This window comes from Sinocyclocheilus rhinocerous, unplaced genomic scaffold (genome assembly GCF_001515625.1).
Source record: "Sinocyclocheilus rhinocerous isolate Xijiao unplaced genomic scaffold, SAMN03320098_v1.1 scaffold2279, whole genome shotgun sequence".
Lineage (NCBI taxonomy): Eukaryota > Metazoa > Chordata > Actinopteri > Cypriniformes > Cyprinidae > Sinocyclocheilus > Sinocyclocheilus rhinocerous.
This window is the reverse complement of record NW_015645063.1, coordinates 503,552-519,008: the sequence shown is the minus strand read 5'-3', so window position 1 is coordinate 519,008 and position 15,457 is coordinate 503,552. Positions and strand designations below refer to the sequence as shown.

Genomic DNA, 15,457 nt, shown 5'->3' with positions numbered 1-15,457 from the left:
AAAAGTCACCAACTTACTCACCTCAGCCGTTGAAATTCCCGCCACTGAAGAGACAAAAAAAATCTGTTGCTCTGATGTCACTAAAGGGGATGGCCTTTTCATAAAGGGGCGGATTCCCAAATACAACAGGGTGGACAACCATTCAAGTGACATGGACAAATTCTTCTTTTTTATTAAATAAAAATATAGTTTTTATTACCAAATGATCAATACACTCAAATTGAGTAATCTCTTATCTAACAAAATAATAATAGGATAATTTTTTTTTTTTTTTTTAATTTTATGATTTGACAATATTCTACTATCATTCAAATTTAATGAGCAGTGCATGGGACATAGCAAAATAACACGCATCCTCTTACACAAAACTAAAAAAAATCTAGAAAATGTATCTAAAGAGCCAAGTAATGCTTTTGTTATGAATATAACACTAAAACTAATATAACACACCCTTTCATAGTCATTCTTATGTTAAGTTATCATGGCAAATGATTTATTTATGTACAGGATACCAAAAGACACCCTACAGTGATATTGACCCGTGTATTAATCTCCTGCAGGTGAAGCAGTGTGTTGTATACTTATACGTTGTGTGCATATACATTTTCTCTTTTTGCTTGCAGCTGTAGCTTGGCACCCAGTTCATGAAGGCTTGTTTGCCAGTGGAGGCTCTGATGGATCACTGCTATTTTGGCATGCAGGGTAAGCACCATTCAGATCCTCTCTGTACTGTTTAACCATATACGGTAGCATTAGTCAAAAAGTAATACTCTGTGGAGTAATTTCAAATTGTGTGTTATTTGACTGCTGAAGTTGTTGAAATATTTTGCTAGTGTGGAGAAAGAGGTGGGAGGAATGGAGATGGCTCATGAAGGAATGATCTGGAGTTTAGCCTGGCATCCACTGGGCCACATCTTGTGTTCTGGGTCTAATGACCATACCAGGTAAGTGTGTGTCAAAAAACATGCATGTGTCTATTAGGGTGTTAAATTTACCAAAATTTCAAGAGTTAATACCAATACATGTGAAATTTTACAATTCTCGATACCAGTTTTTTTTATCACAGCAAAAAAATTATATTGAACACACTTGTTTATTTATAGCTAAAGTTTAGTACACAAATTAAATGTTCCATGCAGTTAACTAAATGGTCAAAACAAAGAAATAAATAATTATGAACCTAAAATGCTCTAGTTTGCATAGACTCTAGCTCATTGCTCAGTGATTACTTCCTCAGCAAATTTTGGACAAGAAATCGGCCGGGGGACAAGATGCGGGACAGATACAATCTGAACTTGTTGCCTGGAATGTCAGAAGATGGAGTGGAGTATGGTTAGTATTCCTTGACCTCATGCAATTTAAAAACCCTATAGAGGATTTTCATATGAATTCATAATGCTTTATTTTGGGTAATTCTAGATGACATAGAGACCAATAGTGTTGCAGCCATTCCTGGCATGGGGATCCCAGAACAACTGAAGGCTGCCATGGAACAAGAACAAACTGGTTAAGACACTAATACATGCACAGTCACAGTCAATATTTATTGAAGTTCAGTTGATTGGTTATATATAATTGGTATTTATGTGCTCAGGCAAAGAGATGGTGGCAGAGCCTGAGATGAGCATTCCAGGGCTGGACTGGGGAATGGAAGAGGTCATGCTGAAGGACCAAAAAAAGCCCCCGACTAAAAAGGTTCCTTATGCAAAGCCAATTCCAGCTCAGTTTCAACAGGTCAGTATGATCATCTAATACATATGTTTTGGTAAATGTTGTAGCAAACTTTAGCGATTTTTTCCAAACATTTATTTGAATAACATGACCGTAAATATGAACACACGATTGAATGTAACACAAAACAAATGATTACTTTTCATTCAAATCTTTATTAATGCCAATAATGCTTACATTTATGATTCTTTTTGTTCGCTTGGGCAGCCATGTTGCCGCTGTAACCGGTTTATGCTGAGATAATTCATACCCCTTCGTTTGAAGTGTGGTCACGAAAAATCTTCATTTGAAGGGCTGTCTGGCCCTTCCCCGTACCCCTCCAACCAAAAGAGAATCGAGAAACCCCTACCCCTTCACGTGAACGCGCGAAACAGGGGTAAAATAATATATATATATTAGTGGTGTCAAAATTAGCGTGTTAACGCAGGCGATTAATTTTTTCAGTTTAATGCGTTAAAAATATTTAATGCAGGGGCGGGGCTAGGGTTGGCCACCCTGCTCACAACTGCTGCTTCTGTCACTTTTTCTCTTGACAAAAAGTGCATTTATTCAGTTGCAGAACGACTGAGAACGGGAGATGTTTCAGACGCGCGCTCCACTTCACTTCAGCACCCGGGTGCGAGTGCGGAAACGGTACTGTGCTCACAGCGCGTGCTTTTCAATCGCACGCACAAAGGTGCCGGCGCGCGCTGTAGCCTGTATCCTTTCATATCAAAGCGCGAAATAAACTACGTGCATGCAATGTCGTGGTCAGTTAAGTCATGAAGTTACCAAAAAGGCGATTAAAGCTGCCTTAAAACTGTGCATGCATGTAATATATTTTATATGAGTCACATTTAAGAACATGTCTCTGAAATGGTTTTCAAAACTGTCCTGGAGCAGCCCAGCACTGTCTCACTCATCTAACACACCCGATTTAACTCGTCAGCTCATTAATAGAGACTTTAAGACCTGAAGTGGGTCAAAAAAGGTAAAAAGAGTTGAGAGAAAATATGATGCGTGTCAGATCTGTGTCACGTTCAGCAGCGGCTGCTCTTAAAGAAATAGCAGCCAAAATAACCTAATAACCAGCTGCTGTGATGTCTATTAAATCAAAGGACAAAGAAAAAAAGAGGAAAAATTCTTCTTTATAGAGAAAATCAGTATTGGTATCATTGATACTGGCCTACCGTCATAAAAAAAAGATGCCATTATACAAATATAAAAAAATATACTGTCTTTATTTTGTTTGTACATTAATTTGAAGATTGAATGTGAAATTATTGCAATATATGGTAAGAAAAAAAAAACCTCTGTGCGTGCGTGTAGCATATATAATAGCCTATATGATATAATGGATTTAAAACACCAAGCTCATATTATTATTTTTTCTGTTATCATTTTGCAATGTAAATGCATTCATGCTACATTTCAGCATCATTAAACTGTCTGTGTAAATGCATCTAAATGCCACTTCAGCTGCTTCTGTTTCTACTGCAGTGGAAATATAATTTTTGCTATAGGTAACAGCCGTCTTATTGTCTTATTATATTAAGTGAAATGACTGCCAGACAGGTTTTGTTAAGTTATAATTTGGCTAATGTGTGTTCCTCACTTTTTGATATACTCATTAGGCCTGGGCAGAGAATAAGGTTCCAACGATGCCTCCTGGAGAGGTTCCAAAGGAAAGGAAGGATGAGAAGACAGTAGATGGCAAAAAGAAGACCCAAGCAGAGATTGAGCAGGAAATGGCTGCCCTGCAATATACAAATCCAATGTTGCTCGAGGTCTGCAAATATGATGACATATACAACTTTAGCATTGTGCTGTAAAATGTGAATAACACTATATTATGCATATATACTGCTTAATTTATTAATAAAGAAATTATGTTTTTGTCCATAGCAACTGAAGATTGAGCGAATGGCACAGTTACAAGAGAAGGGAATGCCTCCCCCTGCTGGACAGTCAGGGCCAATGCCACCCTTTCCAGGGCAGGGTGGTCCGATGCCCCCTCCAACACAAGGCTTCCCTCAGTCCATGCCTCCACAACAGATGCCGCACAACATGCCTCCAATGGGACCAGGTGGAATGCCTGGTCCTTTCATACCTCCAGGCCAGATGGGTCCACCAGGACCTCCCATGCACCAGGGTCCCCCTCCTCAGGGCATGATGGGTCCAGACATGCATGGACCTCCACGTCATCCAGGCGCTCACAGGAACATGGGTCCCCAGGGTCCTCCTGGCATGCCGCCTGGCCCCAGAGGCATGCAAGGACCTCCCCCAACAGGAATGCCCCCAGGTTCTGGTGGACCTCCAGCTGGTATGATGGGACCACCACCACGAGGACAAGGGCCACCACAGGGAGGTATGATGCATCAGGACATGAGGGGGCCTGTGCCTCATGGAAACATGATGGGCCCTCAGGGACCCATGCCAGGGAGTATGATGGGACCTCCACCCAGGACGCATGGTAATATGCAGGGCATGGGAAATATGCATGGAATGGGGCCTCCTCCAGGGGGTATGCATGGACCACCAAACCAAGGACCTCCTCCAACAGGAATGCCCCCGGGTTCTGGTGGACCTCCAGCTGGTATGATGGGACCACCACCACGAGGACAAGGGCCACCACAGGGAGGTATGATGCATCAGGACATGAGGGGGCCTGTGCCTCATGGAAACATGATGGGCCCTCAGGGACCCATGCCAGGGAGTATGATGGGACCTCCACCCAGGACGCATGGTAATATGCAGGGCATGGGAAATATGCATGGAATGGGGCCTCCTCCAGGGGGTATGCATGGACCACCAAACAACATGCAAGGGCCACCAGGAAACATGCAGGGCCCTCCACCATATATGCAAAGCAAACCACCACACATGGGTGAAGGAAACCGTGGACAGTTCAACCAGGTGAAGAAACAGTTGGGATAAACACATCCATGAATGTTTATGACAAAAAGATGAAACTGAATAAAAGTTAGGGTAGATTCTATTGCTGAAATTTTATGCATGTCTTTCAGGGACAGAATCCTGGGCCTCAGTCAATGATGCATGGAATAGGACAGCAGGGTCCTAACGGAAAAGGTAATACTCAGTGAACAACTCTTGTGGGAAGAAAAGTTATTCATATGCAAGACAATTTAATCAAGACTAGTATGTGAGAGTTAATAGCGACTTGTTCGTGTTTCCCTTTCTGTTTGTGTCAGGAGATGGTCCTCGAGGACCACCTAACCACCACATGGGACCCCCACCAGAGCGACAGGGCCCTGGTCAGGGCTCAGATGGAGGCCAGTACTGGGGTGATGATGGGGGTTATCAAGAGGGCTGGAGAAGAGGCCCTGGAGGTCCTGGGCAGGAATACTCTGTAGGTCACAGAGGAATCTCTGGAGGCCAATGGGAGGGCCAGGAAAGGTTTTCCTCACATGATGGAGAGTACATGGGACATGACCGGTATGTTTCATTCAGCACAATGTAAACCTATAAAGCTGATTTTGTTAAATTGCCAGAGTCCTGTGGATTAGAATCTGAAATTTGTGCCTTGTGACACATCTTTATAGGTATGATGGGTATGAGGACTCTGGTGAGGAGTTTGACCAGAGGCAGAGACGGCCATCACATGGAGATGACTCGTAAGTATAACATGCCACCTGAAATGCAATCCACAATTAGCTTAACTGTGTACTGACAGAAAGAAAAAAATTACTACTTTTCAAAAAATATTCTTAAGATTTGAACACTAGAAACTTAAGTCTAGGGTATGCTTCTGGCTGCTATGTCTTGTGCAAAGTTGAATGTTCAAGCCTTTTAAAGTATACTCTTCTAATCATGAGCCTGTACAGACATGTTCAACAAAGTCACACTATGACGGCTTTGTGATACTTTACCTGTCCCTGCAGAAGATGATGCATGGTTGTCATCTTTGTATTCAACTCACGTTTGACACAAACTTGTGCAGATGCAGATACCTTATGACCTCCCTGAGTCCTTTCTCTCGCTTTTATTAGCATATTCCATATTAGCAAACTTGAGTGTTGCCACCTAGTTGACCCGCCAATACGGAATTTCCACCAAAAGAAAATTTGGTAACACTTTCTATGAAGCCCATATATATAATACATTATAAGGGTATTCTTAAGGCATTATAATGAATGCATAATGCATTATAAAAAAACTTATAATATGTTATATCAACTCATGAATAATCATAACAACAGTTATAGTACATCATAATACTTGTGTATTTGTGGTTATAAGTTTAAGAGTATGATTATTTATAACACACAATGAACACCATATTAAATCTACTTCATTTACAGAATAATGGACTGTATCATATCTTGACATTGTTTATTTAAGATCTGCACAGTATCTTAGTACAGCTTGTGAGTGGTTAGATGTTGAGTGTTTCCTGTAGAGCTAATGTTATTTAATTGATGTGAGCTTTATACTCCAAGTCTCCAACTGAAAAAAATGCAATGTTTTATATGGTTACATTTTATTTTGATGGTTGAGCAACTTTGCAACTACATGCCAACTAACTCTCATTAGAGTATTAGTATGCTCAAGAATGGTAGAATCTAGTATGGTAGAATAAGTTGACGTACTTGCAAAGACACTTATAGTCAGTTTATCTGTTGGTTGACCATCAAAATAAAGTGTTAGCAAATATTTACAGTAGCAGACATACTAATACTCTAATGACCGCTAGTTGATATGTAGTTGCAGAGTCACTTATCAACAGCTGTTTAAAGGGTACCATCAAAATAATCAAACTGATATTACAATAAAAATAGTTCAAAGCAAATGTGTCATATTACACATTCATCTGATCTGATATCTGATCTTATGGCTGTTTGAGGAAAAAAAATATTATTATGATTATTATTATTACTATACTTATAAGTGGTCATTGATTGCTTTAAGTAAAGTAGCATGAGAAAAATGGCAAGATATGAGACTTATAATACATTATAACTATGAGAAATATAATCCATTGTAACTTAAGTGGATGCAACATGTTCACTGTGTGTTATAAATCATCATACTCTTAAAAGCTATAACCACAAATAAGTAAATATTATAAAATATTAAAACTGTTCTTATGAATATTCATAAGATTATATAGCATATTATAAGTTTTTTTTTATAATGCATTATGCATTCATTATATTGCCTTAAGAATACCCTTATAATGTATTATAAATATGGACTTCATAGAAAGTGTTACCGAAAATGTACTTGATAAAAGAATGGCATTAAACCTTTAAAAACATGCAAACCTTTATAGGCAGAATTGTTGATCAGCTTTGACCAGCATTGTCAACTGATTGATTATTACATGACCTTTATTGTCTGACTCTGAATGTGTAGATACCGGAGGGGTGGCCCAAGTGGTCGTGGTGGAATGGGCGGCTACCAAGATGAGTATGGTGGAGATGAAAGCTTTGATTCTCAAGAAGACATGGGCCAAGGTTGGGGAGGAAGAGGGAGACCACGTGGTGGGCCACCAAGAGGAGGTAAAACCTTTTCCATTCACCTGTCTTATCAGCTCACCTTGCGTCCATTAAAACTGAGGTGTCAGGTTTGAACATGACATCTTTCTTAGGTGGTGTAGGAAGAAAGGGGCTTCTCCCAACTCCTGATGATTATCCCTGTCACTATGAAGGAGGAAGAAACCAGGAGGGCTGGGAGGGAGGGCGAGATTCAGGTAGAAGTGCATGAAGGGGATGCCAATAACTGTTCTGGTTGTTGCAGTGCAGTTAGACATGCTTGATCTAATTCCTATTCTTTCACTGAGGCCATAAAGCTGAGTGCACACTACATGGTTTTAGCCCATATTTTACAGTCATAGACAATTTTTTAGATCTGCAACAGCAACAAAAAAAAGATCAAAGCCAAATTGGAAAACAAGCTTGTTAGGTATGAGCATTCCAACATGTTCTATGACTTGCCTCAGAAACAAAAGCAATGTAGAGAGCAGTGGCAAGAAATGACCAATGAGAAGGTGACAGGAAACCATGGGATCTCTGTTTAAAACATGAAGTAATACATAAAATTTTAGTAGAACATTAAGTATTATTAGTTAAATTAGGTGTAGATGATATCAGGATTTAGTTTGTGGGTATCCTTTAACCTAACTTAGATTTCTTTATAAAGAACAGAAAGCCCTTGTTGCCCATGTCTGTCTTAAACATTGTATTGCTTTATTTTCATTTGTCACTTTAGCTTCATTTATCAGCACAAATTAAAACTTAAAACAAATGGAGCCTAAGACTGCTATTGTGGCAGCCACTTAAAGGGTTAGTTCACCCAAAATTAAAATTAGCCTGTGTTTTACTCAGCCTCAAAGCATCCTAGGTGTATGTGACTTTCTTCTTTCAGACGAATCCAATCAGAGTTATATTAAAAATTGTCCTGGCCCCTCCAAGCCTTTCAATGGGGGTAAGCGGGTGTTTGTTGTCAACAGTTCAGAAGACGTGAAATAAAGTGCGTGCATTCGTAATAAAACGTCCCTCACACGGCTCCGGGGGGTGACTAAAGGCCTCCTGTAGCGAATCCATGCATTTTTGTAAGATAAATATCCATATTTCAAACGTAATAAACACTTTTTTCTCACTTCCGCTGACTGTGGAACGTGGAAGCCATTCCGGCGGATGACGTAGAACGTCGGCGTTGCGTGATTAGTGACGAACGTGGAGACAAAACAAAACAAAACTCCAGTCACGAATTAGAAGAACAAAACGAGGATTTGTAAAGTAAAATGTCAGAGGATTTTGATATAAGCCAAGAGGAGACTGGTTTGCCTTTGCTAAAGTAAGGAAACTTTGTTTTCCTTTGCTCCTGCATATCTCCTACGTCATCCGCCTGCACTACTTTCACGTACCACAGTCAGCGGAAGTGAGAAAAAAGTGTTTATTACGTTTGAAACATGGATATTTATCTTACAAAAATGCATGGATTCGCTACAGGAGGCCTTTATTCACCCCCCGGAGCCGTGTGAGGGACGTTTTATTACGGATGCGTGCACTTTATTTCAACTGTTGACAACAAACACCCGCTTACCCCCATTAAAAGGCTTGGAGGGGCCAGGACAATTTTTAATATAACACCGATTGGATTCGTCTGAAAGAAGAAAGTCGCATACACCTAGGATGCTTTGAGTGTGAGTAAAACATAGGCTAATTTTCATTTTTGGATGAAATAACCCTCGAGTGTTATCACTATGTCGGAGACGCGCTAGCTTTCCCAAGGCAGACGAACTTAGAGTGGTTACAAACATCCGGGTTTAATTCGCGCTCAAATTTATTTGATATTGACGCAATATTTACACTGAAGCTCGTAGGCGGCTATGGTAAGGGGCATGACATTTCCCGACCCGGCGCCGAGTGGTGCAAATCACAACACACACTGGCCCAGCTAACCAATCACAACACATTTCGTATTTCAGAAGGTGGGCCTTCATTTGATACAGGAACTATTCGAGTCGTTCATGCCAGACTGGGAAGAGAGGTGTTGTAGTAATGTAAAATATGTGAAAAAAGAATGTTTTTCAAACAACCTAGTATGAGAGCCTGTTCTAGTACACCCCCAAACCAAAATCAAGACTTTGGAAAAGAGCATAATAGGACCCCTTTAAATAGATTTTGTCACTTTTTTGGATGTTTTCATGAGAAAATGTTTTACACACTACATATTAAGGATCTGATTTATGTGTAAATTTGAGTGTACATTGTCGACACTTGATATAGTGCACAGGTGTCAAACCCATTTCCTGGAGAGCCACAGCCCTGCAGAGTTTAGATTCAACTCTAATTAAATGCCCCTGATATAGCTAATCAAATCCTTCAGGCTTATTTGAAAACTACATGGTTTGTGTGTTGGAGCAGGGTTGGAACTAAACTCTGCAGGGCTGCAGCCCTCCAGGAACTGAGTTTGACACCCCTGATATAGTGTGTCCACCTGTGCCACATCAAGACAACGAATGTTGTATAAGAGTAAAGCAGTTTGGGTATTGTTTTTTTCCTTAGTCGTGTAGCATACACTTGGCATAAGCATTATGTAAAAGTGTTGCATAGTTCAAGCTTAACATCAAGGATCCAAAACAAATTATGCTGGTGTGTATGTGTGTTCAGGTCATGAGAGTTATCGGGATGGTCAGCAGCCAGACCACAATATGCATGACAGTCCTTCACCAGCCAGTAGAGAGCGTTCCTCCTCTCTACAGGGCATGGATATGGCCTCGCTGCCACCACGCAAACGGCCATGGCATGACGGACCAGGCACTGGTGACATGGACTCCCCTGGTGCAGGGCCTGATGACAGAGGAGCAGGTGAGGGATGGATAAGTGACAATGATTTGTTTTAATTAAGGATGCACGATATTATCGGACTGATATCGAAATCGGCTGATAATGGCTTTAAATGTAAATATCGGCATTGGCCCGATATGAAAATTTATGCCGATATGTCTTACCGATAAGAGGAATACGTTAACTCAAATGTGCTCAGGGTGTGCTAGTGATTAGATCACATCAGCAGTGTGGCTCATTCTTGAAGCAAAGTTTTGCCTGAATAGTGATTGGATTCACTGTGTTGGATCGCTGCATTTAAACTGAGAAAGCACATACAGAATGACACCTTAGGTGTATGATAGAGTAAACCGTAATAGCTCATGCAGTGGCAGCAGCAGCAGCCTCCCCTGGGTCCTAATGCCTGTTCTGTAAGGAGTTTTAATCTGTAGGGGTACTGTTGGCCTACTTCTAATTAAATTAAAAGTAAAATAGCCTACATTTTTTTAACAAATCATAAGCTCTAAAAGATTTTCAGAATTTTTACAACTCTTTTGCTTTAGACCATCTACAAATGTTAAATCTTAAAATAAAATGTTTGGGTTAATACCGCATCTTTCTGGGGGGGAAAATGCAGCGATTGATATATAGTTTATTTGTAGTTATTTTCAAAGCTTCAGTGTGCTGTCAAAAAACCTTCATTATTGTTTATTTAATTCTAACAAATAAGTTCTTGTCAAAAAACTAACCAAAATTAAAAATATTTTGCTTATAATTTCTGCACAGGAGAGTCTTGGTGTTGTTTCCAAACAAAAGGAAATAAATCGGTATCGGCCAAAATGAGTTGAAAAATATCGGCATATCGGCAAAAATACAATATCGTGCATCCCTAGTTTAATGTAAAATACATAAGGCATTTTGCATACTATTATTATCTAACTCACCATAGGTCGACCACCACCAAGAGACGAAGGTGGGTATGGGCCTCCATCACGGGGAGGAAGAGGTGGTTGGGGCCGTGGTGGGCCGCCCAACCCAGGTGGTCCTGGTCCTAATGTGGGTCCAAATACCAGGCGAGGGGCTCCACGTGGTGTTATGAGGGGAGGTCGCGGACGGTAAAAAATAGTCACACCTGCTTTTCTGGGCACAATGGGGTAAAACCGACTACAGTGAAGACAGGGTAAACAAAGAACCACACATGGCTACAATACCAGCTTCCTTGACGGTCTGAACAATTATGCAGGCTTGGACAGATGTCTGGAAGCACTTCAGTAAAATCAGCATGGAACCCTGATTGGAGGCTAAGGTTTAGCTTTTTCTCTATGATGTATTGGATGGAAGGTGGTGGTACCAGTTATCCAGGGCCAGATGTTTTGGCTTACGATGCCCCTTGCTACCTGCTTGGTGTACACATGCTACATGGAGTTGTTCTAACCTTACATCAGCACTAAGAAGAATAACTGATGTAAGAGGGGGCTCATCGTAGTGCAGTGAGGAATATCTTTTGTAATGGACTGATTGTGGTCCAGGAAATTTTATTTGTGATGCATGGTACGACTCTGTAAAATCTTAACAGACATCACTTCCCTGCACTGAGCAACTGACCTGCTTTGTGATTCACTTGGACAGTGGCAGCTGAATTTGAACCAGCACCCGAGCCCCTTCTTTTTTGGGGGGGCTTTAATGCTTCTGATGTATAAACACAAAATGTTTTGTGTACCATTGATTTCCTCAGTCAGATTCTGTCATCCAGCACAAATGCAAGTCAATCTAGGTAAGGGCCAATGTTGCAACTGGTATTATCTTGTGGACTATGTCTATTACTAGAGAAAAGTTGACTCTTGAATGTTTCATTCCCCCAGTGTCTCAGCGCTGTTTATTTAATTTCATTTTTATGTAAAATAATGGATATAATCTTTCTGTAACCTTACCAGGCTACTTTGAGTAACAAAGTCGCAGACTTTGTTTCTGTGTGTACAGTTTGTCACAAAAGTTGTCATATTGTTTTGTCCTTTTTTGTATGAAACCATAATAAGACTGTGCAAAATTTATGTAAACTCTCCCTGCTCGTCATTTCTTTTTCACCCACTCCTTAGTGGTTTTTCTGATACTGATGACAATTCTTGAAGGCAGCAGCGTCGGTCCTGATTCTGGAGATCTACCTTTCTTTTCTGCTTTCCTCTAGAAGTGTGGTCACACAAGCCTGAGATTCTCTATTGCTCACGTCTTCTCATTGTGAATTCGCAGGCAGTTCACAACATTTACATTTTTATAAGCAGTGGAACTCAATACTATGTTAACTCGCATTTCCAGTCTCCCACAATTGCATGTGTATGACTGGTCAGTGGAGTGAAAAGTCAGTTGTGACTGCCCTTTAGTTCCAGCCCTGTAATAACACACATTTTTTATTTCCTAACTTGATTGATTCAAGAGTGCCGTTTAGAGTTGGATCTAAACTTGGCAGGAAGGTAGATCACCAGGAAAACACAGCAGCCCTGCTTTAAACACTGTCTTGACCTGATTTTACATAAAGTGACAATCTCTAAAGCTCTCTCTTCTGTGATTTTTCTCTTAGCCAACCATGGCAAATGGCACTATTTTTGGTTTCTATTTCTGCATTATGGTATAGGGTAGCTCTGCCCACACCAAAAAACGCATTTTCACAATGTGCTAGTTTTGTGTTTATTTGCAGTGTTTCAAAACAAGTAGCTTAACTGCTAGTCAACACAAAATGTGTGCTAGGAACATTTTTGCCCTTACGCAAACCTTCCGATTATGTGAATTCCTATTGAAATGACTGGATTTGACAAAACTACTGAGAATGTGTTTATGCCTTTGCTCTGGTCCAGGAATACATCAGCACTGCACACTTTGTATGTCTCTCATTTTACATGCCTGATTTAACTCGTCAGCACATTAGTAAAAGCTCCAGAACCAACCTATAGCCTTCTGCGTGTCATGGGAGACACTCAAAGAACAGGATAGCGATGCTATACATTTATGACCACCATATATGATGCAGAAGTGAGCTGTCCTTAAATAAATGGCTTCTCTTTATTCAGACCAAATGGCTTGAAGAGAACACAAAGTAAGCTTGTTTATTAAGTTTATTTGCAAAAAGTTTCAAGAGGAGTTCAGAAACATTAAAAGGTAAGTAGTATTTGATGTCTTGGTCATACATATGGACCCTGTCACAGTGCAAGTCACAAAACATTTAGATATCCCCATCCACAGAATGCTGTTCACGTTGAACTCAGTATAGGCTACAGCCAGAGTTTCACAATCAAACATGGCAGTACCAGACCAGTCACTCAAAAAAAAAAAGAAGAAAAAAAGTGCGAAAACATAGTATCTTCCATGATTTAAAAAAAAAAAGTCTGTTGCCCAGTCCGTGAAATGCCTGATCATATAGGCATGGCCTTACCGGTCACAGTTCTTCTAATAGCAGACACTGCCATGCCACCCACAAACCTCATCCCGGCACTCCCACCCGGCAACAAAGCCACGATGTAACCCACAATAGCAGCGATCTGAAGACAGGCTCCAATAGCTGTGAGCAGCGTGCTGTGAAGGTTCAGCGCCGCATACAGAGTGCCCACCAGAGAGCACAGGTACACCGCGGCTCCCGGTGTGGGAGTTGCAATGAGTTTACTGGGTCCGCGGAGGATCGCCGCCCCGAGGAGCGCGAACACGGATCCAAGCGACCACAGCAGAGCGAACTTACGCGCCTTCAGTAGCAGTAAAGGAGCGTAAAGTGCAGACAGTCCAAAGCACAGAGCAGAGAAGAAAATACACGTTCCGAACGCGATCAGTCGCTGGGATCGACTCATGCCCGGCAAACACGGGTCAGGCTCTGATGACCACGGCCACGAGAAGCCGCTGCTCGATCCTTGGCCTGATGACGCTCCACGGCTACTGGATCCAGAGAACGGACTCGACCACCTGCCGAACCAGGTCCCCGGCACCGAAGTGGGTTCATCGATGTCTATTGCAGTGCTGGAACTGGACTGTGATATCGTCTTCGCGCCGCTTTTAGACTGAGCCAAATATTCCTGGAGCTGTCGGTTTAATTCAGCCATTATTCACTAAAGAGTGTGTGGATCGAAAACAGGAAGTTGAGGCATTGCGATGACAATGATTCACAGTGACGTTGCTGTACGCGACGGAAGTACAGTTTTGTGTATATACACCGACATGACATTATACACACTGTACAATGTATAAGGACGACACCTTATTTTTCTGTATTTAAAAGAGACTTTATTTGTAGCTACTTTCCATCACTGGAATATATTAAAAGTTATAAAGGCCCAGAAAAATGGCCATTTGTTGGCACAATAAGAGACCTCGGTTTTTTGGAGGAGGAATGAAGAGACCATCATGTTTAATTTAAAAAAAGTTCGTGTGTGTATACATACATACAATTGTGCTCATAATTGCATGTTATTCTTTATTACTGTAAGCCCTTTCACATAAAATATGTTTATATATTCTCCACAAGACAAAATAATAACTGAATTTATAAAATGACCCAAGGTTTACACACCCTTGAATTCTAAAACTGTGTGTCATTTCCTGGATGGTCCACGACCGTTTTTATGTTTTGTGATAGCTGTTCATGAGCAGGCAGTTGAACTGCTCAGGACAAACACAGAACTCATGCACAACTATCATCCAGGGGGAAAAGAGTCGATCTTGTTCGGTTCATTTGGATTTTAAGACTTCATTTTCGCAGTTTACAGCATGTCACGTCCCCCACACCAAGTGTGCCGCACGAGTCTGGCCCAGTGAAACCATTTCATTTGGTGCAATTCATTAACGTGTACACGATTTGAAAAATTCGCAAATGTGCGTCACTACACTGAAACAAATGCTTTTCAACCGGTGTCTGCAGAGTTAAGAATTACATTAATGTGCAGCATTTTGTTCAAATAGAGACATATTTGTGAATACAAATGTTATAGTTTGTATTAAAATATCATAATTTGTGCATGTAGCGATTAAAATGTGCATTTGTGGATCAGGCGACACGCGTGCATTCATTCACGTCTCTTCTGAGTCGATTCATTTGAATTTTGAGACTTCCGTTCCGCCCTTTTAGCCTTGCGCAATCCACACACACACAGCTCGCGATCCACACGCAACTGGCAGACAGACACTATTGGGGCAGCTGAGCCACAGAAAATCAGCGACCACTAGATGGCACTAGCCCCAGTCACATGTGCGCATTCCATTGAGTACGGTTTTATGAATGTTACATTAAGTTTTCTTTGTTTCTTTTTGGTTTGGCTATTTTCCTCTACCGTAGAAATATAATAAAGATAGTTTTATTGAACTTGTTCTAACTTAACTTGTCTTAAGACACAGAATAGCTTATATTAATTTTGCCAAACAAGAACTTTGTGACGGTACCTTGTTTTTTTTTCTTTCTTTCTGTAATTCAACGGCACGTT

At 40.9% G+C, this 15,457-nt stretch overlaps 2 protein-coding genes across 2 annotated transcripts in view; one reads left to right on the top strand and one right to left on the bottom strand.

Annotated features, from left to right (window-relative positions):
- The window catches only part of wdr33 (WD repeat domain 33), a 20,617-nt gene extending 8,861 nt beyond the window's left edge, over positions 1–11,756 (top strand). The window contains exons 10-24 of the mRNA XM_016508567.1: positions 624–702; positions 834–944; positions 1,238–1,332; positions 1,420–1,506; positions 1,595–1,734; positions 3,345–3,497; positions 3,616–4,018; positions 4,292–4,626; positions 4,737–4,800; positions 4,923–5,166; positions 5,274–5,345; positions 7,087–7,232; positions 7,322–7,423; positions 9,849–10,046; positions 10,954–11,756. Of these exons, the coding sequence (XP_016364053.1) occupies positions 624–702; positions 834–944; positions 1,238–1,332; positions 1,420–1,506; positions 1,595–1,734; positions 3,345–3,497; positions 3,616–4,018; positions 4,292–4,626; positions 4,737–4,800; positions 4,923–5,166; positions 5,274–5,345; positions 7,087–7,232; positions 7,322–7,423; positions 9,849–10,046; positions 10,954–11,123 (2,399 nt within the window). The 3' untranslated portion in view covers positions 11,124–11,756. The remainder of the gene's footprint in view (positions 1–623; positions 703–833; positions 945–1,237; positions 1,333–1,419; positions 1,507–1,594; positions 1,735–3,344; positions 3,498–3,615; positions 4,019–4,291; positions 4,627–4,736; positions 4,801–4,922; positions 5,167–5,273; positions 5,346–7,086; positions 7,233–7,321; positions 7,424–9,848; positions 10,047–10,953) is intronic.
- Positions 11,757–13,093: 1,337 nt separating this feature from the next.
- On the bottom strand, positions 13,094–14,313 carry sft2d3 (SFT2 domain containing 3). Its single transcript, XM_016508535.1, has one exon. The coding sequence runs from the start codon at positions 14,081–14,083 to the stop codon at positions 13,409–13,411; it is 675 nt and encodes a 224-aa protein (XP_016364021.1). The 5' UTR covers positions 14,084–14,313; the 3' UTR covers positions 13,094–13,408.
- Positions 14,314–15,457: the final 1,144 nt, after the last annotated feature.

Excerpts from the sequence above, each read along its gene's own strand:
- sft2d3 (XM_016508535.1), bottom strand. The coding sequence starts at position 14,083 with ATGGCTGAATTAAACCGACAGCTCCAGGAATATTTGGCTCAGTCTAAA.